General features: G+C 52.3%; 1 protein-coding gene across 3 annotated transcripts in view; it reads right to left on the bottom strand.

Annotated features, from left to right (window-relative positions):
* Positions 1 to 23,128, bottom strand: part of LOC116957174 (beta-arrestin-1-like) — a 98,528-nt gene that overhangs the window by 40,136 nt on the left and 35,264 nt on the right. For all 3 annotated transcript variants that reach the window (XM_032979172.2, XM_032979174.2, XM_032979171.2), the window contains 4 exons: positions 17,317 to 17,347; positions 4,629 to 4,689; positions 1,914 to 1,958; positions 382 to 644 (listed from right to left, as the gene is read on the bottom strand). In XM_032979172.2, the coding sequence (XP_032835063.2) occupies positions 382 to 644; positions 1,914 to 1,958; positions 4,629 to 4,689; positions 17,317 to 17,347 (400 nt within the window). The remainder of the gene's footprint in view (positions 1 to 381; positions 645 to 1,913; positions 1,959 to 4,628; positions 4,690 to 17,316; positions 17,348 to 23,128) is intronic.

Below are 23,128 nucleotides of genomic sequence, written 5' to 3' on the forward strand. Positions count from 1 at the left end.
ACTCTCTATGTGATGAGTCTATGGGTCTCTGTGTGGTGAGTCTATGGGTCTCTGTGTGATGAGTCTATGGGTCTCTGTGTGATGAGTCTATGGGTCTGTGTGATGAGTCTGTGGGTCTCTGTGTGATGAGTCTATGGGTCTCTGTGTGGCGAGTCTGCGGGTCTCTGTGTGATGAGTCTGTGACTCTCTATGTGATTAGTCTATGGGTCTTTTGTGTGGCGAGGTCTACGAGTCTCTTCATGATGAGTCCATGGGTATCAGTGGCTTCCTCATATCGGAAGAGCGTCCCACAGACGGCCGACCCAGCCAGCCCCAACCTACCCACCGCCCCCGCCCCAAACCCCACCACACCACCACCATCGCCGTGGCGACGACGTCCACCTGGAAGGTGAAGGGGTGAGCGTGGTCCCCGATCTTGCGGATGAGGCGCTCTTGCAGGCGCGTGCTTGGCTTGGCCCCATCCTCGCCGCCACCGCCGTCATTGCCGGCGGCGTTGCCGGCGCCGCCGCCGCCGCCGGCGCCGCCGCCGCCGCTGGGCGGGTAGACCTGCACCGTGCTCAGGTAGAGGTCCTTGCGGAACGTCAGGCCCAGCACGTCCAGGTCCTCGCGCCCGTAGCGGAAGGCGCACGTCAGCGTCACGAACACTGCGGCCGCGACGGTTCGGAGGAGGCGGTGGTGGTGGGGGGGTGGTGGTGGTGGTGGGGGGGTGGTGGTGGTGGTGGTGGTGGGGGGGTGGTGGTGGTGGTGGGCGGGGGTGGTGAGGAGCAGGGGAGGAGGGCCGTTGGTCTACTCAGCGCTTTGAGATACGGGGGCCCATTACTCCTACAACGCTGCGTGTTGTTTTTTGACGGATGCGTGATAGGGAAACGCGTTTTTGTTGTTGTTGTTGTTTGAAACGGGGACGGAAGCCGATAGAGGGGTTACGGAACTTCGATGTCGCAGCGCGAGTTGCGGTAAGCGGCAGCAGTCGTAGCGAACCGCCTCGGCTTAGCGCCGGCGTCGTCGTCATCGTCATCGCCATCGCACGAGGCATTGGTATGCCGCCGGACGCTGCTAGCAGATGCCACCCGCCACGCGCACCCTCAGTCTTTGTTCGGCCCGGATATATACGGCGCGATTTGAGGGCGAATGGAACGACTACGTCACAGCGCGAGTTGGAATAGGCGGCGGTTGTGACGGCTAGGCCTAGGCAAAGGATCGTCATCGTCATCGCACGATGCATTGGGATGCTGCTGGATGCATCCAGATGGCTACCCCCACCACACGCGCCCGCAGTGCTTTACCCTCCCCCCATAGTATATTTTATCGAAATGTGACTTTTGTAGTGTATAGTGTAGTGTGTATTGTAGTGTGTTCTTCAGGAATGCAGCTGCTGCCCCTACCGCGTTGTTACAGGGGAGCAGACTGTACTTTTTATATATTATTGTTCTTATTATTCGAAGTCAGGCAAGGCTTCGCTAACCAGGCCGGTGCTGCTGCTGATAATGAGATCTGCGTGTATATTAGTTGTTGTTGCTGCTGCTGCTACTGCTACTACTGCTGCTGCTACTGCTGCTACTACTACTGCTGCTACTACTACTACTGCTGCTGCTACTACTACTGCTGCTGCTGCTACTACTGCTGCTGCTACTGCTGCTACTACTACTACTGCTGCTACTACTACTGCTGCTGCTGCTACCACTACTGCTGCTGCTGCTACTACTACTGCTGCTACTACTACTACTGCTGCTGCTACTACTACTGCTGCTACTACTACTACCGCTACTACTACTACTGCTGCTGCTACTACTGCTGCTACTACTACTACTGCTGCTGCTACTACTACTGCTGCTACTACTACTACCGCTACTACTACTACTGCTGCTGCTACTACTGCTGCTACTACTACTGCTGCTGCTGCAGGTTACACTCACCTTTCCTCTCTTTCAGGTACTCGGGATCGACCAAAACAACACCGTCTGTGGAAACAAAAAACAAGGCACAGATGCACCAACAACCACCACCACAACCACAACAACCACCACCACCACGACAACCACCAAAGACAAAGATCCCCCGTACAGCCTTAAGAGACTGTTCGGGTAAGTGCCGTTTGCGAGCAGCGCCTATGAAGGCTAGCGGCGCTGTTTGTTACACGAGGGGGTGGGTGGCCAGCACCACCACGCCCGGCCGCCTTTGTCTGCCGAGTAGCGATGTTGACAGCACCCCGCACCAAGCAGTCATTTGAGATGAGTCGACCTCGGGGAGGCCTCGGAGCGGTCCAGATAATCGTCACCGGCGTTGGCCGTGCACAGGAATCGAACTCGAGTTGTCGGGTCCGTCGCCTCACCGCAGCGCTAACAGTCCTTCAGCCGAAGAAAAGGGATCCGCCGCACGGTACCGCATCACGCTACAGCCCCACTCGACCACGGTGGTCGTCGTTCAGAGCCGCCTATTCCCGCTGCGAGTCACTCACCCGTCGCAGAAGTGGTACACCCAAACCCACACACCCACACACCCAAACCCACACACCCAAACCCACAAACCCACACACCCACGCACCCAAACCCACACACCCAAACCCACACACCCACACACACACCCACACACCCAAACCCACACACCCAAACCCACACACCCACACACCCACACCCAAACCCACACACCCAAACCCACACACCCAAACCCACACACCCAAACCCACACACCCAAACCCACGCATCCAAACCCACGCACCCAAACCCACACACCCAAACCCACACACCCAAACCCACACACCCAAACCCACACACCCAAACCCAAACACCCAGACACCCAAACCCACACACCCAAACCCACACACCCAAACCCACACACCCAAACCCACACACCCAAACCCACACACCCAGACACCCAAACCCACACACCCAAACCTACCCACACCCACACACCCAAACCAACAAACCAAAACCCAACCACACCCAAACCCACACACCCAAACCCACAAACCCACACACCAAAACCCGCACCCCCACACACCCAAACCCACAACACCCAGACACCAAAACCCACCCACCCTGCGGTTGGATTTGGGTCAATAAAAATATTTTTTTCCCGGAGAAATCCGATGAGCTGCAAAGCTCTTTCGCCACCCCCCCCCCCCCCCCTCCTATGCCACCCACCCGGATGTCCAGCAGGCCTGACCGTCACGTGACAAACGTTAATCCTCACATGGCGGCGGAGAGCGAGTTGGGAAAGCGATGCCCCACCACTTCCCCCACCCGCGGACCCACCCACAACCACAACAGCGGCCGCAAACTCGCTACTAAGCAGGCGGTGACATCACCACGGCGCCTGTGCCAGGCTAGGTGCACTTTGAGGCTACCACGTGAAGCGTCGCAACGCCGGCTGGCAGGAGGTCACGGGGCAGACCCAGCAGGTGCCACGGGTTGACCGACTGAGAAGATTGGCAGATGTACCACCTGTGCCCCCTGCTGTGCCAGGCTAGGTGCAGGAAGTCACAGGCAGGGACCCAGGTGCCAAGGGTTGACCCAACTGAGAAGACCGGCAGATGCACCACCTGTGGCAGGCTAGGTGCCCTTAGGTCACGGAACAGATCCAGGTGCCATGGGGTTCACTAAATGAAATTATTGGTAGATACACCACCTGTGCCCCCCCCCCCTACTGCGCCAGGCTAGGTGCAGGAGGTCACGGGACAGACCCAGCAGGTGCCATGGGGTTGACTGACTGAGATCACTGGCAGATGCACCACCAGCTGTACCCCCTTACTGTGCCAGGCTAGGTGCATGAGGTCTCGGGACAGACCCAGCAGGTGCCATGGGGTTGTCTGACCGAGATGACCGACAGATGCACCACCTGTGCCAGGCTAGGTGCAGGAGGTCACGGGGACAGACCCTGCAGGTGCCATGGGTTGTCTGACTGAGATGACCACCGGTAGATGCACCACCAGCTGTACCCCCACTACTGTGCCAGGCTAGGTGCAGGAGGTCTCGGGACAGACCCAGCAGGTGCCATGGGTTGTCTGACTGAGATAACCACCGGTAGATGCATTACCAGCTGTACCCTCCACTGTGCCAACTTGCTGCATTTTAGACAAACACACACATAGACAACAACCGCCATTCGCCACTAAGTGGCAGTGACGTCACCACGACGCTTGTGCCAGGCCATGTGCACCTTGAGGCCATCGCGTGAAGTGTCGAACGCCCGCGGGCAGGAGGTCACGGGGGCAGACCCAGCAGGTGCCACGGGTCGACTGACTGAGATGACCGAGATGAGTGGCAGATGCACCACCAGCTGTACCCCCCCCACCCTACTGTGCCAGGCTAGGTGCATGAGGTCTCGGGACAGACCCAGCAGGTGCCATGTTGCTGGCGGGCGACTGCCTCTCAACCGTTCCAGTAGCAGGGTCCTTCACGGGCCGCCTCCTCTCCTCCACCCCTACAGAGGCCGATCTTGACACCGCTGGTACCGGTCAGTGGCAAGTCCACGACAGCTCCACATCCTCTCGTTGACCGCATCAGCTCCATCTCCACGCACCGCTCGTCCGCACCCCACTCACCCCGTTCCGGTGTAGGAAAAAAAGCCTCTTGACCCAGCTGGAACGTCGCAGGAGGGGGAACAAATAAAAACTTGACGTGTGAACGTACCGACCGGATCGACGTGCTCCAGGTGATCCACAAAGTCTCGCTTCCCCAAATACACGGTCACCTGCAGGGGCAACAACACAACAACAACACACATCAACAACAACAACAACAGCAGCAGCGGCAGTGAGAAACACAAATAATTTAGTTATAATACACGGTCACCTTTCAAGCACAACAACACAACAACAGATCAACAGATCGTTAACATCATCAACAACAGCAGCGGAGGTAACAAACACAAATAATTTAGTTATAATACACAGTCACCTTTCAAGCACAACAACAGATCAACAGATCGTTAACATCCTCAACAACAACAACAGCAGCGGAGGTAACAAACACAAATAATTTAGTTATAATACACGGTCACCTTTCAAGCACAACAACACAACAACAGATCAACAGATCGTTAACATCATCATCAACAACAACAACAGCAGCGGAGGTAACAAACACAAATAATTTAGTTATAATACACGGTCACCTTTCAAGCACAACAACACAACAACAGATCAACAGATCGTTAACATCATCAACAACAACAACAGCAGCGGAGGTAACAAACACAAATAATTTAGTTATCATACACGGTCACCTTTCAAGCACAACAACACAACAACAGCTTGTTAACATCATCAACAACAACAACAGCAGCGGAGGTAACAAACACAAATAATTTAGTTATAATACTCGTCACCTTTCAGGCACAACAACAACAACATAGATCGTTAACATCAACAAGAGCAGCAGCGACAAACACAAATCAATAAGTTCTAATAAAACGGGTGTTTATTTTTTCGGGGTTAGATCGCGTGAATATCACATGAACCCGCCACCACCACACGGAGCAACCGATTTGGGTAAGGTTTGTCACGTAAACAAAATGCTCCAATCAGTCACTAAACTATAAACTACTTCTTCTTTGGTTCTTTCGGTAAAGTCACGTAGAATGAGGATGAAATAATGAAATAAAAGAATAAAATTCCCACGACGTTTTACTTTATTATTTTATTCTCATTCTACGTGGTGGTGGTGACTTTACCGAAAGAACCAAAGAAGATGAATCCTTGCGGTCACGAAAGCTTTAAATCGAAGTATAAACTACTTCATTTATTTCACCAGATGTAAGGTCCCACTGAGCTGTTACACGCTTTCTATGAACTCACTCTGTCTGTTGTTGTTGTCGTTGTTGCATCCTCAAATCTTGTAACTCAATGTTAACCCACTTCCCAATGTGGTATCGACTAACTTGGTTATACTTACGTCATACTGATGACAATACCATATTCTATCATAAAAAATTTAAATGTATTTTTAAACGTTCTTTTTTTACATGTTATGTTTCGGCTTGGGTCGAATTGTCCACGGTCAACTCACGTTGGCTGTGATTGGCCACGGCCCCCTTATGTTGTGGGCAAGCTTCGGGGCCAACTTCCTGGAGTTCTGCCATTACTCGTACGGTACATTTCATTAAAGCGTGTTCTTTTTTTTAAAGTATTTTAAAATTTTACTTATTCAGGAGCGACCTGGCCATCACAAATGATAGCTCAATGAAGAGGCGGCTTATCATCGTCATCGCGTGAAAATATATAGCAGCAGGCAAATACTCTAAAATGCATGATGTCGATTGTTACTGTGGAGGGAAAAACCAGAAAACCCCAAGAAAGATCCACGCGACCACGGGGAGAACTCGAAATATACAGAAGTCAGGGTCGGGAACGAACCTCCGACCTCCTGTATACCGGGCAAGGTAGTTAACATCTCCTAGCTACCGTGGTGGTGGTGATGATGAGAGAGACGCAGATTCCATATACAGTGAGGGAAAAATAGTATTTGATCCCCTGCTGATTTTGTACGTTTGCCCACTGACAAAGAAATGATCAGTCTATCATTTTAATGGTAGGTTTATTTGAACAGTGAGAGATGGAATAACAACAACAAAATCCAAAAAAACGCATGTCAAAAATGTTATAAATTGATTTGCAATTTAATGAGGGAAATAAGTATTTGACCCCCTCTCAATCAGAAAGGTTTCTGGCTCCCAGGTGTCTTTTATACAGGTAACGAGGTGATATTAGGAGCACACTCTTAAAGGGAGTGCTCCTAATCTCAGCGTGTTACCTGTATAAAAGACACCTGTCCACAGAAGCAATCAATCAGATTCAAAACTCTCCACCATGGCCAAGACCAAAGAGCTCTCCAAGGATGTCAGGGACAAGATTGTAGACCTACACAAGGCTGGAATGGGCTACAAGACCATTGCCAAGCAGCTTGGTGAGAAGGTGACAACAGTTGGTGCGATTATTCGCAAATGGAAGAAACACAAAAGAACTGTCAATCTCCCTCGGCCTGGGGGTCCATGCAATATCTCACCTCGTGGAGTTGAAATGATCATGAGAACGGTGAGGAATCAGCCCAGAACTACACGGGAGGATCTTGTCAATGATCTCAAGGCAGCTGGGACCATAGTCACCAAGAAAACAATTGGTAACACACTACGCCGTGAAGGACTGAAATCCTGCAGTGCCCGCAAGGTCCCCCTGCTCAAGAAAGCACATATACATGCCAGTCTGAAGTTTACCAATGAACATCTGAATGATTTAGAGGACAACTGGGTGAAAGTGTTGTGGTCAGATGAGACCAAAATTGAGCTCTTTGGCATCAACTCAACTCGCCGTGTTTGGAGGAGGAATGCTGCCTATGACCCTAATAACACCATCCCCACCGTCAAACATGGAGGTGGAAACATTATGCTTTGGGGGTGTTTTTCTGCTAAGGGGACAGGACAACTTCACCACATCAAAGGGACAATGGACGGGGCCATGTACCGTCAAATCTTGGGTGAGAACCTCCTTCCCTCAGCCAGGGCATTGAAAATGGGTCGTGGATGGGTATTCCAGCATGACAATGACCCAAAACACACGGCCAAGGCAACAAAGAAGTGGCTCAAGAAGAAGCACATTAAGGTCCTGGAGTGGCCTAGCCAGTCTCCAGACCTTAATCCCATAGAAAATCTGTGGAGGGAGCTGAAGGTTCAAGTTGGCAAACGTCAGCCTCGAAACCTTAATGACTTGGAGAAGATCTGCAAAGAGGAGTGGGACAAAATCCCTCCTGAGATGTGTGCAAATCTGGTGGCCAACTACAAGAAACGTCTGACCTCTGTGATTGCCAACAAGGGTTTTGCCACCAAGTACTAAATCATGTTTTGCAGAGGGGTCAAATACTTATTTCCCTCATTAAAATGCAAATCAATTTATAACATTTTTGACATGCGATTTTCTGGATTTTTGTTGTTGTTATTCTGTCTCTCACTGTTCAAATAAACCTACCATTAAAATTATAGACTGATCATTTCTTCGTCAGTGGGCAAACGTACAAAATCAGCAGGGGATCAAATACTTTTTCCCTCACTGTATACAGCAGCAGCTATCGTCAGGGTCGTGAGTTCGATCCTGAACCCTGGACGATGCCCGTCCTGTATTTGCCGAGATGTTAACTACCTCGCCCGGTATGCAGGACGTCATGGGTTCGATCCCGACCCCTGACAATACCTCTGCTGTATTTGGCGAGATGTTAGCTACCCCGGCCGGAATGCAGGAGGTCGCGAGTTTGATCCCGACCCTGAAGCCTGCTGCTGTATATTTGGAGTTGCGTGTCTCCCTCATCATCATCATGTTGGCCAGGAGATGTTAACTAATTTTTCTCCGGGTTCTCTGGTTTTTCTATTCCACATTTAGAGTCAACGTCACGCGTTATGAATTTACAGGTGACGACGACGATGACGATATCACCCATTTCGTCAAGCTATCCATTTGTGATAAGCCAGGGTCGCTTAAAAAATAAAAGGGCTACGTAGCGGTGCCTTGAGTTCCACATCGCGCGACGGCAAGAGTTACTTTCCACGCGCGGCTAAGCCATTACCACGCTCCCGGCAAGGAGTCACCCGGCCACCAACGGGTGAACGCCGGGGAGATCATTATGGCGCCTCGGTGGCTAGGAGATGTTATCTGCCTCGCCTGGAATGCCATAGGTCGTGGATTCGATCGCGACCTCTGACAACGCCTGCTGTATATTTGGAGTTGGCGTGTCTCTCTTTCTCTCACCATCATCACGGTGGCTAGGAGATGTTGACTACCTCGCATGATATATAGGAGGCAGTGGGTTCAATCACGACCCTGGTGCCTGCTCTATATTTGGAGTTTGCATTCCTCTATTTCGTGCCTGCAGTGGTTCCGTGGATTTTTCTCCGGGTCCTCTGGTTTATTTTCCTTCCACAATTAGAATCGACATCACGCGTTAGGAGTTTTTGAGCGCTGCTGTAAATTTCCACGCGATGATGATGATGATGATAAGCCTCCACTTGGTTCAGCTATCATTCGTGATAGCCAGGACGCTTCTGAAGAAGAGCTATATAGGCTCAGTGCGGCCTTACCTGGTCAAATAACAAATGGTTTTGCTTCATAGCCCATGTCATTAGACGTGCAAAGCGATCAATTATGCTCACATCCGCGTTAACGGAACTGCCTAACCCCAATCCAACCATCCCAACCTCCGCACCGCAAATTGTACAGCACTCAAGCTGATTGATGGAAGAGGCGGGGGAGTAATGTGGCATTCACGTATCATCTATACATCACTAAGGAGTGCCAATGTCTTCCAGAAAAGGCGCCACGATGGCTAGGAGATGTCGACTTCAGTGAGGGGAAAAAAGTATTTGATCCCCTGCTGATTTTGTACGTTTGCCCACTGACGAAAAAATGATCAGTCTATCATTTTAATGGTAGGTTTATTTGAACAATGAGAGACAGAATAACAACAAAAATCCAGAAAATCGCATGTAAAAAATGTTATAAATTGATTTGCATTTTAATGAGGGAAATAAGTATTTGACCCCCTCTGCAAAACATGACTTAGTACTTGGTGGCAAAACCCTTGTTGGCAATCACAGAGGTCAGACGTTTCTTGTAGTTGGCCACCAGGTTTGCACACATCTCAGGAGGGATTTAGTCCCACTCCTCATTGCAGATCTTCTCCAAGTCATTAAGGTTTCGAGGCTGACGTTTGGCAACTCGAACCTTCAGCTCCCTCCACAGATGTTCTATGGGATTAAGGTCTGGAGACTGGCTAGGCCACTCCAGGACCTTAATGTGCTTCTTCTTGAGCCACTCCTTTGTTGCCTTGGCCGTGTGTTTTGGGTCATTGTCATGCTGGAATACCCATCCACGACCCATTTTCAATGCCCTGGCTGAGGGAAGGAGGTTCTCACAGAAGATTTGACGGTACATGGCCCCGTCCATCGTCCCTTTGATGCGGTGAAGTTGTCCTGTCCCCTTAGCAGAAAAACACCCCCAAAGCATAATGTTTCCACCTCCATGTTTGACGGTGGGGATGGTGTTCTTGGGGTCATAGGCAGCATTCCTCCTCCAAACACGGCGAGTTGAGTTGATGCCAAAGAGCTCCATTTTGGTCTCATCTGACCACAACACTTTCACCCAGTTGTCCTCTGAATCATTCAGATGTTCATTGGCAAACTTCAGACGGGCATGTATATGTGCTTTCTTGAGCAGGGGGACCTTGCGGGCGCTGCAGGATTTCAGTCCTTCACGGCGTGGTGTGTTACCAATTGTTTTCTTGGTGACTATGGTCCCAGCTGCCTTGAGATAATTGACAAGATCTTCCCGTGTAGTTCTGGGCTGATTCCTCACCGTTCTCATGATCATTGCAACTCCACGAGGTGAGATCTTGCATGGAATCCCAGGCAAGGGAGATTGACAGTTCTTTTGTGTTTCTTCCATTTTCGAATAATCGCACCAACTGTTGTCACCTTCTCACCAAGCTGCTTGGCAATGGTCTTGTAGCCCATTCCAGCCTTGTGTAGGTCTACAATCTTGTCCCTGACATCCTTGGAGAGCTCTTTAGTCTTGGCCATGGTGGAGAGTTTGGAATCTGATTGATTGATTGCTTCTGTAGACACGTGGGAGCCAGAAATCTTTCTGATTGAGAGGGGGACAAATACTTATTTCCCTCATTAAAATGCAAATCAATTTATAACATTTTTGACATGCGTTTTTCCCGATTTTGTTGTTATTCTGTCTCTCACTGTTCAAATAAACCTACCATTAAAATGATAGACTGATCATTTCTTTGTCAGTGGGCAAACGTACAAAATCAGCAGGGGATCAAATACTTTTTTCCCTCACTGTACCTCGCCTGGTATGCAGGAGGTCGTGGGTTCAATCCCGGACCCTGACGATGCCTGTTGTACATCTGGAGTCTGCGTGTCTCTCTTTCTCTCTCCCCCTCTAGATGTTAACTACCTCGCCTGGTATGCAGGAGGTCGTGGGTTCAATCCCGACCCTGTAAATTGGAGTTTGCGTCTCTCTCTCTTTCTCCCCGTGGTGGTCACGTGGATTTTTTTGGTGATGATGATGATGATGATAAGCCGCCACTTAGTTGAGCGATCTTTTGTGACAGCAAGGTCACTTCTGAGAAAGAGCTACGTAGGCAGCCCAGTGGGGCCTTACACCTGGTGGGATAAAAAATATTTCAGTTTTAGTTTGGACGCCACGAACCTGCCACCTAGGTTAGCGCCCACCACCCCCTCCGCCACCACCACCACCAGCATCATGACACTGTGATCCATGGTTACAGCTCCCTCTGGCTCTCACCCGCTCTCTCTCTCGCTCTCACTTTCCCGTTCTCGCCCTCTCTTCCTGGCTCCATCTCACTCTCCCGGTCACCTCCTGGTCTATCTCTCGCTCTCCCTCACTCTCTCTCGCTCTCCCTCTCGCACTCTCTCTCTCCCTCGCTCCATCTCACTCTCCCGGTCACCTCCTGGTCTCTCCGCCCTCCTGGTCTCACTCTCTCTCGCTCTCCCTCACTCTCTCTCGCTCTCCCTCTCGCACTCTCTCTCTCCCTCGCTCCATCTCACTCTCCCGGTCACCTCCTTGTCTCTCCGCTCTCCTGGTCTCTCTCTCTCTCGCTCTCCCTCACTCTCTCTCGCACTCTCTCTCGCTCTCCCTCTCGCTCTCTCTCTCACTTTCTCGCTCTCTCTCTCTCTCTCTCCCTCGCTCCATCTCACTCTCCCGGTCACTCCTGGTCTCTCCGCTCTCCTGGTCTCTCTCCTTCTCGCTCTCCCTCACTCTCCCTCACTCTCTCTCGCTCTCTCTCTCGCTCTCTCTCGCTCGCTCCATCTCACTCTCCCGGTCACCTCCTGGTCTCTCCGCTCTCCTGGTCTATCTCTCTCTCTCTCGCTCTCCCTCTCGCACTCTCTCGCACTCTTTCTCTCCCTCGCTCCATCTCACTCTCCCGGTCACCTCCTGGTCTCTCCGCTCTCCTGGTCTCTCTCTTTCTCACTCTCCCTCACTCTCTCTCACTCTCCCTCTCGCACTTTCTCTCTCTCTCTCTCTCCCTCGCTCCATCTCACTCTCCCGGTCCCTCCTGGTCTCTCCGCTCTGCTGGTCTCTCTCTCTCGCTCTCCCTCACTCTCTCTCGGTCTCCCTCTCGCTCTCCTTCGCTCTCTCTCTCTCCCTCGCTCCATCTCACTCTCCCGGTCCCTCCTGGTCTCTCCGCTCTGCTGGTCTATCTCTCTCGCTCTCCCTCACTCTCTCTCGCTCTCCCTCTCGCACTCTCTCTCACTCGCTCGCTCCATCTCACTCTCCCGGTCACTCCTGGTCTCTCCGCTCTCCTGGTATCTCTCTTTCTCGCTCTCCCTCACTCTCGCTCGCTCTCCCTCTCACACTCTCTCTCTCTCCCTCGCTCCATCTCACTCTCCCGGTCCCTCCTGGTCTCTCCGCTCTGCTGGTCTATCTCTCTCGCTCTCCCTCACTCTCTCTCGCTCTCCCTCTCGCTCTCTCTCTTTTCTCCCTCGCTCCATCTCACTCTCCCGGTCACTCCTGGTCTCTCCGCTCTCCTGGTCTCTCTCTTTCTCGCTCTCCCTCACTCTCTCTCGCTCTCCCTCTCGCACTCTCTCTCTCTCTCCCTCGCTCCATCTCACTCTCCCGGTCCCTCCTGGTCTCTCCGCTCTGCTGGTCTATCTCTCTCGCTCTCCCTCACTCTCTCTCGCTCTCCCTCTCGCTCTCTCTCTTTTCTCCCTCGCTCCATCTCACTCTCCCGGTCACTCCTGGTCTCTCCGCTCTCCTGGTCTCTCTCTCTCTCGCTCTCCCTCACTCTCTCTCGCTCTCCCTCTCGCACTCTCTCTCTCTCTCCCTCGCTCCATCTCACTCTCCCGGTCCCTCCTGGTCTCTCCGCTCTGCTGGTCTATCTCTCTCGCTCTCCCTCACTCTCTCTCGCTCTCCCTCTCGCTCTCTCTCTTTTCTCCCTCGCTCCATCTCACTCTCCCGGTCACTCCTGGTCTCTCCGCTCTCCTGGTCTCTCTCTCTCTCGCTCTCCCTCACTCTCTCTCGCTCTCCCTCTCGCACTCTCTCTCTCTCTCCCTCGCTCCATCTCACTCTCCCGGTCACCTCCTGGTCTCTCCGCTCTCCTGGTCTCTCTCTCTCTCTCGCTCTCCCTCACTCTCTCTCGCTCTCTCTCGCACTCTCTCGCACTCTCTCTCTCCCTCGCTCCATCTCACTCTCCCGGTCACTCTTGGTCTCTCCGCTCTCCTGGTCTCTCTCTCTCTCTCTCACTCTCCCTCACTCTCCCTCACTCTCTCTCGCTCTCCCTCTCGCTCTCTCTCTCTCTCCCTCGCTCCATCTCACTCTCCCGGTCACTCTTGGTCTCTCCGCTCTCCTGGTCTCTCTCTTTCTCGCTCTCCCTCACTCTCTCTCGCTCTCTCTCTCTCTCCCTCGCTCCATCTCACTCTCCCGGTCCGTCCTGGTCTCTCCGCTCTCCTGGTCTCTCTCTTTCTCGCTCTCCCTCACTCTCTCTCGCTCTCCCTCTCGCTCTCTCTCTCTCCCTCGCTCCATCTCACTCTCCCGGTCACCTCCTGGTCTCTCCGCTCTCCTGGTCTATCTCTCTCTCTCTCGCTCTCCCTCACTCTCTCCCTCACTCTCTCTCTCTCTCCCTCGCTCCTTCTCACTCTCCCGGTCACCTCCTGGTTTCTCCGCTCTCCTGGTCTATCTCTCGCTCTCCCTCACTCTCTCTCGCTCTCTCTCGCTCTCCTTCGCTCTCTCTGTCTGTCCGTCTTGGAGGGGGAGGGGGGGTGGAGGGGTGGGGATTATGTTCCGGTAAGATCTCCCACACGGCCGTCAGCGTGACGAGGCGGCGACATTCGAGCGACACGGCTAAAAGCATAACGGTGTCTGCGGGCGTGCTCACATTCACACCCTCTCATCGCTCTTCACACCCCCAACGTCTCGCTGGACGTCTAAGTGGCGCCTCCAAAGAAAAATTAGGATCCCCCCCCCCCGCCCTGCAGCCCCCGACAGACTGCCAAGTGCTGTTAAACTAAAACGAACTCAACTTTTTAACTTCCATTTCACCACGTGTCGGGTGTGAGCCCGCCCCTCCCCCCCCCCACCGACTGAGCTGTGCGGTTCTCTATTTCCCGAAGCGACGCCTCGCTGTCACGAACGACGACTCGACGAAGTGGCGGCTTCGTATCATCGTCGTCATCACGACCGCGTGCAAATTTATAGCGGTAGCCAAATACTCTTCAAACGCGTTTCTTTGTTTCTAAATGGGGAAAGAGAGAGAGAGACCCACGACCTCCTGTATACCGGGCGAGGTAGTTAACATCTCCCTAGCCACTGTGATGATGATGATGATAATGAGAGAGACATGCAAACTCCAAATATACAGCAGCAGCAGCAGCAGGGGTCGAGATCGAACCCACGACCTCCTGTATACCAGGCGAGGTAGTTAACATCTCCTAGCCACTGTGATGATGATGAGAGACACACAAACTCCAAATATACACTAGGTATCGTCAGGGGTCGAGATCGAACCCACGACCTCCTGTATACCTGGCGAGGTAGTTAACATCTCCTAGCCACTGTGATGATGATGATGATGATAATGAGAGAGACACGCAAACTCCAAATATACACTAGGTATCGTCAGGGGTCGAGATCGAACCCACGACCTCCTGTATACCAGGCGAGGTAGTTAACATCTCCTAGCCACTGTGGTGATGATGATGATGAGAGAGAGACACGCAAACTCCAAATATACAGCAGCAGGCATCGTGAGGGTTTGGATCGAACCCACAACCTCCTGTATACTAGGCAAGGTAGTTAACATCTCCGAGCCACTGTGATGATGATGAGAGACACACACACAAAAACCAAACATGCAGCAGGCATCGTCAAGAGTCGGGATCTAACCCACGACCTCCTGTATACCAGGCGAGGCAGTCAACATCTCCTTGCCACCGCGGGGCCTTGTTAGGTCAGCGTCACCTACACGAGGGCCCCCCCCCTATTACCACCCCTGCCCCTCTCCCCCGCCCCCCACCCCCCCGAAACCGAAACCCAGCATTTTAGCGAGCATCCATTTGCAATCTGAGCATGACGTTTCACCAGCTGATTACAACTAATGACAACCGGATAGTAACTGTTGTGGCTTCGCTATCCGAACGCACACTCGGTGCACGCTGTACCAGTAAACGAATTGGCTACGTTGAGTTGACGCGGCAAACCCTGTGACTACAGCGATACACCTTGGACCTTCGGCACTTCACACCTTCGGGCCGTTTTCAATTGCAACCACATTTCAGAATTTCCTCTTTCGTCCGATTTCATCCCAAACCTTCCACGCATGTCCGCGCTTCACGTGCCGTCCTCTCTCCTTCAGACCATTGAATGGGAGTCGTTCACAGTGAGCATCCCTTGTACGTGCGTGCTCGTTCGTAACAAATTATCAACACTGTGCTTATTTTTTTGTGATTGCACTGTAAACGATGCGCCGTTGCTCGTGTGATAACAGCATAATACCGCAGTGTTCATAGTTATTTTCGCGACCATAAAACACGCGTGCAGGATTCACACCGCGCTTATTTTTTTTTGCGATCACTGTTATTTGCAGTGTACGCTTTTCGCCGGGCCAAACATCGATTTGCAAGCCCAAAACAGGCAGGCTCTGCTTTGACATTCGTCCATGCTCTCTGCTCCGTCACCAGACGAAAGTGCAAGGTGTTCCTGCAATTGGCCGTGTCGGGTGGTGGCGGGTTTAACGACACATTTATATTTAAGCGATCTAACCCAACAAAAAAAGCCTCCATTGTGGACGATGCTGGTCGCGCCCTCACTCTCTCACTCTCTCTCTCTCTCACTCTCTCACTCTTTCACTCTCTCACTCTCTCAGTCTGTCACTATTTCAATCTGTCACTCTCTCACTCTCTCTCGCTCTCACTCTCTCACTCTGTCACTCTCTCACACTCTCACTTTCTCTCACTCTCTCACTCACCCACTCTCTCACTCTCACTCTCTCTCGCTCTCACACTCTCTCACTCTCTCTCGCTCTCACTCTCTCACTCTCTCTCACTCTCTCTCACTCTCTCACTCTCACTCTCTCACTCTCACTCTCTCACTCTCTCACTCTCACTCTCTCGCTCTCACTCTCTCTCACTCTCTCACTCTCACTCTCTCTCACTCTCTCTCGCTCTCACACTCTCTCACTCTCTCTCGCTCTCACTCTCTCACTCTCTCTCACTCTCTCTCACTCTCTCACTCTCACTCTCTCACTCTCACTCTCTCACTCTCTCACTCTCACTCTCTCGCTCTCACTCTCTCTCACTCTCTCACTCTCACTCTCTCTCACTCTCTCTCGCTCTCACTCTCTCACTCTCTCTCGCTCTCACTCTCTCACTCTCACTCTCTCACTCTCTCTCGCTCTCACTCTCTCGCTCTCACTCTCTCGCTCTCACGATCACTCTCTCTCTGTCACTCTCTCGCTCTCACTCTCTCACTCTCACTCGCTCTCGCTCTCTCACTCTCTCACACTCTCACACTCTCACTCTCTCGCTCTCTCTCACTCTCTCGCTCTCCCTCTCTCGCTCTCTCACGCTCTCTCTCCCTTTCTCGCTCTCACTCTCTCACTCTCTCCCTCTCTCGCTCTCACTCTCTCTCTCTTTCCCTTTCTCGCTCTCACTCTCACTCTCTCACTCTCTCCCTCTCACTCTCTCACTCTCTCTTTCCCTCTCTCGCTCTCACTCTCACTCTCTCACTCTCTCCCTCTCTCGCTCTCACTCTCTCTCTCTCTCTTTCCCTCTCTCGCTCTCACTCTCTCGCTCTCTCACTCTCGCTCTCTCACTCTCTCACTCTCTCGCTGTCACTCTCTCACGCTCTCCCTCCCTCTCTCGCTCTCCCTCCCTCTCTCGCTCTCCCTCTCTCACTCTCCCTCTCTCACTCTCTCGCTATCACTCTCTTCCTCTCTCGCTCTCCCTCTCTCGCTCTCTCACTCTCTCGCTCTCTCTCACTCTCTCGCTCTCTCTCACTCTCTCGCTCTCTCTCACTCTCTCGCTCTCTCGCACTCGCTCTCACTCTCTCGCTCTCACTCTCTCTCTCTCCCTCTCTCGCTCTCCCTCTCTCGCTCTCACTCTCTCGCTCTCACGATCACTCTCTCGCTCTCAATCTCTCGCTCTCCCCCTCTCGCTCTCCCCCTCTCACTCTCTCGCTCTCCCCCTCTCACTCTCTCTCCCCCCCCTCTCACTCTCTCTCCCCCTCCCACTCGCTCTCCCCTTCTCACTGTCCCTCCCTCTCAAAATAACGGGCTTGAGAGGGCGCGTGTCGGTCGTTCGCGGGCCTACCTTTCCATTTGGGCTGGATTTCTTGAAAACCCTGCGCAGAAAAAACAAACACACACACACACACACAAAGACAATTAGCAAAGAGGCGAGGGACAGCTGTGGATCCGGTGTCCTTTGAGCCAACGGTGGTAAGGCTCCCCACACTGCACGTGGCTTGTCTGCAGTCCGGGCACTGTGGAAGGTTGGGAGACAGGGCCTGGTGGGTCACCGCGCAGATGTTGGCAAAGTCGCTTCCCGTGGGGTACCGCGGGAGGTGCCGTACGTACGTTGTGTTACGTGGAACTTCTTCCGACAACCGTGAGTGGCCGACCGCGCTAATCGGAGGTGCGGGGTGGACGGGGGAAGGACAACAAACTAAACACAAAACGACTTCTAAGGAAGTTAGTTGTCAATCTAGAAGATTATTTAAAAGTGGCGTAGCTGCCAGTGGCTTCCTAATGTCGGAAGGAAGAGCGTTCCAGACGGCCGCAGAAACGCATCGCCAACCTCCACCGCGCGCCTCTTGTTGCCCAGCCAGCGGCACAGCTGATAACACCGCTTGGCGGGTCACCGAGGATGTTTCTTATTTGGCCAATAGCCGTTACATAGTGTGGCTTGTTCTCACCTGTCAACGCCTTATCCACTGCCTACCTCATTGCAGACCAATTCAGACCCTGTTGGTCACGCCGTACCCCTTATAAACCTCAACGTTCATCCCATCGCAAGGGAGAAACACCAACAGACACCACTACACTACACACTACTACACACCTTTCAACGCCTTATCAGTGCCCTACCCTATTACAAACCAAGTCAGACCATATTGGTCACCCCGTGCTCCAATGTTCATCCCACAAAGTCCCATCACAAGGGAGAAACTCAAACTAATAGACAGATTATTTTGTTTTTACCCGTATGAATGCCGCATAGATCCAGTCGAGCAGTCGAGCAGTCGAGCGGCAATATCTTTTCATCGGTTGCGTAACGCTGTGTGGAAGCTACCTGGTCTGTCGCTCCGCACTAAGCTTCAGGTCTTCTCGGCCACGGTCATTCCCTCCCTTCTCTACGCTTGCGAAACGTGGACCCCCCTAATGGAACATCTTCGCCGGTTAGAAACATTTAGGCTGGCCTGCCTACGATCCATCCTGGGTTTAACCAGACTGGATTGTGTGAGGAGCTCACAAATCCTTGAAAGATCTGGGCAGGGTCCCATCGGTGAGCTCCTCCGGCGGGCAAGGCTGCGATGGCTGGGTCATGTAGCCCGCATGCCCAGCCACCGCATGCCGAAACAGCTTTTGTTTGGCCGGATTGAGGGGGCTAAGCGGGCGCGGCACGGGCTAGAGAAGAGATGGAGTGATGTGGTACAGGAGGACGTGGAGCTGAGTGGACTTGCCGATGACTGGTACCAGCGGTGTCAAGATCGGCCTCTGTGGAGGAGGCTCGTGAAGGATGCTACTGGGCAGTTGGAGGCACTCGCCCTCCAACAACAACGAAGGGCGGAGGAGCGACGCTCAGAACAACGAGCGGAGCGCCGGGTGGCTAAAGCACAGCAGGTTGGCACAGTAGGGGACACAGGTGGTGCATCAGCCAGTCATCTCGGTCGTCTCAGTCATCTCAGTCAGTCGACCCGTGGCACCTGGGTCTGCCCCATGACTTCCTGCCAGCGGGCGTTCGACACTTCACGTGGCCTCAGGGTGCACATAGCCTGGCACAAGCGTCGTGGTGACGTCACCGCCACTTAGTGGCGAATGGCGGTTGTTGTGTATGTATGTGTGTGTATGTGTGTATGTCTGTGTGTGTGTGTCTGTGTGTGTGTGTGTATGTGTGTGTGTCTGTGTGTGTGTGTCTGTGTGTGTGTGTCTGTGTGTGTGTGTCTGTGTGTGTGTGTCTGTGTGTGTAAGCGTAACGCATTGTAGCGTAGCGCGTAGCGCTAACGCCGCGCTACGAACCCGGCGACCCGAGTTCGATTCCCGCTCACGGCCACCGCCGGTGACGATTATTTTTACTGGTCAAGGGCCTCCCCCTAGGTCGACTCGGCATCAAACGAGTAACTGGTGTGCTGTGTGAACATCGCCACTGTGTGGACAAAGGCGGCCGGGCGTGGTGAATCCAAGTCCCGGGCGAAGCCGGGTAGTAAAGCTAGTTAGTAAACAGGTCCCTGCAGGGTGGGCTGGTAGGAACATTGGCAAAGTAACGTCACGGTGCCTTCGAACTTCGCCTCGCAAATGGTATTCGGCCGTGGGCTGTGTGTGAATTTGCCACGTCCCCAAATGCAAAGTTGGCAAATGAGATAACGTGACTTCCAAACGTTGGGTGCAATAAGACGTAATGTCAAGTCGTCTGTGATGTCCATTGCTGATTTTACACCCCAACAGCACGAGATTTCACTTCGTTAAAATATTGAAAGGGGACGGACAGACGGACGGACACATTAATCTATTGCAGGCTGGTACACTCAGTTTACAACATCGTTCCTACCAGTATAACACCCCCCTCCCTCCCTCCCCCCGCGCCCCCCCTCCCTCCTCCTCAGCCCTAACCCTGCTGAGCGCATGGTGTCGTTACGGTACCGGCGTCACCCCCCCCAACTCCAATTCGTGATGAGGGGAACACTTCAGAGAGACGTCCGAGGAATAGCTAAAAGACACGAAATGTAATATTCTTGGTTCTTTCGGTAAAGTCGCCACCACGTAGAAGGGGAAACAATAAAATAATACAAAAATACATAAAACAATAAAATTCTCGCGACGTTTCGACTGCAACACGAGCAATCATCATCAGGTGTAAAAACCACAGCAGGAAAATTTGAAAAAAGTGGCGGGTTTTTTTTTCAACGTTAGCACCACGGAGAGCGATTTGGCAGTCATTCAGATGGACGAGTCCATCTGTGTTCGGAAAAGCGGAGGGGGGGAGACGAAAAATTAATGTATGCCGTCTGAAAGCCACCTTAGGCGTGAACAATCAATTAAGACCCGAAATGGTTCATCGAATCCTTCCAATGATTGCTAAGCCAGAATCCATCTTCTCGGTTGAAATCGTCTGTGTTCGTATACGCGGATAGCCTCATGAACGAAGCTCTCACGGTAGCCAGATGGCTTGCAAGAAATGTGCGCAAGTGAGGACCCCCCCCCACCCCCCCCCCACCCCCCCCCCGCCCCCCCCCGCCCTGGTAACAGGTCCCTGCAGGGTGGGCTGGTAGGACAAGTCTCTGCGCCGTCTATTGCTGATTTTACACACCCCAACAGCACGAGATTTCACTTCGTTAAAGTATTGAAAGGGGACGGACGGACACATTAATCTATTGCAGGCTGGTACACTCAGTTTACAGCATCGTTCCTGCCAGTAAAAGATTGTCCGTGTTGGCCTGGCGGTGGCGGGTTGAACGACTCCACGTTGCACATGTCACGTGCTCTATCCCCCTCCACTTCCCCCGCTCCCCAATAAAAAAAACGTTTTCGAAAAACAAAATTTTTCTTGGTTCTTTCGGTAAAATCACGTGGATAGAAAATAAAAATGCAATTTAATTAATATGAAAAAATAAAAAAAAACTTTTATTCGTGTTTAAAATTTTTAATTAATTTTTTCTTTATATTTTTTCTTTTCTATCCACGTGACTTTATCGCAGTCACGAAAGTTTTAGGTCAAAACCTCCATTGTGGATAACGACTGGTGGACGGGGAAAGCCTACGTCTGTTGCACTGGTGAAACAATAATATAGTGAATATAAATTGGTATGTAACGATAACAATGGTGTTAGTTTGAATATGAAGGGAACCGGTAAAGGGAAGAGAGAAGGGAAAGAATGGGAATTTAAAACTTCTTTAGCACCATACATAGCTAACCGTGCTATGTGTGTGTGTGTGTTGAACTTCTTTCGCACCGTACATAGCCAACCGTGCTGTGTGTGAAAACCCAGGGACTCATCACACAGAGACCCACAAACTCATCGCACAGAGACCCACAGACTCATCACACAGAGATCCACAGACTCATCACACAGAGATCCATAGACTCATCGCACAGAGACCCACAGACTCATCGCACAGAGACCCACAGACTCATCGCACAGAGACCCACAGACTCATCACACAGAGACCCACAGACTCATCACACAGAGACCCACAGACTTATCACACAGAGACCCACAGACTCATCACACAGAGACCAACAGACTCATCACACAGAGACCCACAGACTCATCACACAGAGACCCACAGACTCATCACACAGAGACCCACAGACTCATCACACAGAGACCCACAGACTCATCACACAGAGACTCACAGACTCATCACACAGAGATCCACAGACTCATCACACAGAGACCCACAGACTCATCACACAGAGAACCACAGACTCTCATCACACAGAGACCCACAGACTCATCACACAGAGACCCACAGACTCATCACACAGAGACCCACAGACTCATCACACAGAGACCCACAGACTCATCACACAGAGACCCACAGACTCATCGGAGGTGCGCGGCAGTGGGGGGGGGGGTGAAGGTTAAGGCCATACTCGGGGACATTTGTCTTTGTTGTTGTCGTTGTTGTTGCTGTTGGTGGTGGTGGTGGGTTCGCTGATTAGTCTGGCACTGCCTGGGGCAGACGTTAAGCCAATTGTAACACCCTCTCCGTAAGTGACGGTGAACTCATCAGACAGCCAAGTGGGTGCACGCACGCGCGCGCGCGGGGGCCGGACGCAAATAATAATATTGACTCGCGCCCATCCTCCGTATTCGTAAACGCTGTGAACCCGGAGACCCGAATTCGATCCCCGTTCACGGCCAACCGTCCGTGACAAACGTAATAACCGGTCCTGGGGCTTCGGCAACAGCACTTGCCACCCGCGGCCTACAAAGGCTGTCTACGGTGGGGGGGATCTTAGCCGTTAGCCGTTAGCCGTCAGCGGGCACGGCATCGTCACGCGCGCTTTGACGGCGCATGTATATTCACGCCAATCCGGCTCAAGAAACCTCTCATGGATACGTACGCTGACCACGCTGACGCTCGCAGGTAAGGCCCCCCCAACTGAGCTGTGCAGTAGCTCTTTTTCAGAAGCGATTGCCGCCCTCGCAAATGACAGCTCAACCAAGTGGCGGATTGACATAACGCGTTTCTAAAATGGGGAGAGAAAAACCCGGAGGACCCGGAGAAAAATTCACGCGACCGCGGCGAGCGGGAGAGAGACACGCAAACTCCTAATTATACAGCAGCAGCAGGCATCGTTAGGGTCGAACCCGCAAGCTCCTGCGTACCAGGCGAGGCAAGTAACATCTCCGAGCCACCGTGATAATGATGAGCGAGAGACGAAAACTTCAAATATACAGCAGGGATCGTCATGGTCAGGATCGAACCCACGACCTCCAGCATACAAGGCGAGGTAGTTAACATCTCCTAGCCACCGTGATGATAATGATGACAGAGAAACACCGCAAACTCCAAATATACAGCAGGCGTTTGTCGGGGTCGGGATCGAACCCACGACCTCCTGCATGCCAGGCGATGTAGTTAACATCTCCTAGCCACCGTGATGATGATGAGAGAGAGACACCGCAAACTCCAAATATACAGCAGGCATCGTCAGGGTCGGGATCGAACCCACGACCTCCAGCATACCAGGCGAGGTAGTTAACATCTCATAGCCACCGTGATGATAATGATGAGAGAGAAACACGCAAACTCCAAATATACAGCAGCAGCAGGCGTCGGCAGGGTCGGGATCGAACCCACGACCTCTGGCATGCCAGGCGAGGTAGTTAACATCTCATAGCCACGGCGGAGGAGGAATCCGATGGGCTATAAAGCTCTTTTTTTTCTTTTTACAG

Source organism: Petromyzon marinus, chromosome 70 (assembly GCF_048934315.1).
Source record: "Petromyzon marinus isolate PM22_M1 ecotype Great Lakes invasive population chromosome 70, UKy_Petmar_22M1.pri1.0, whole genome shotgun sequence".
In the NCBI taxonomy this organism is placed as follows: domain Eukaryota; kingdom Metazoa; phylum Chordata; class Hyperoartia; order Petromyzontiformes; family Petromyzontidae; genus Petromyzon; species Petromyzon marinus.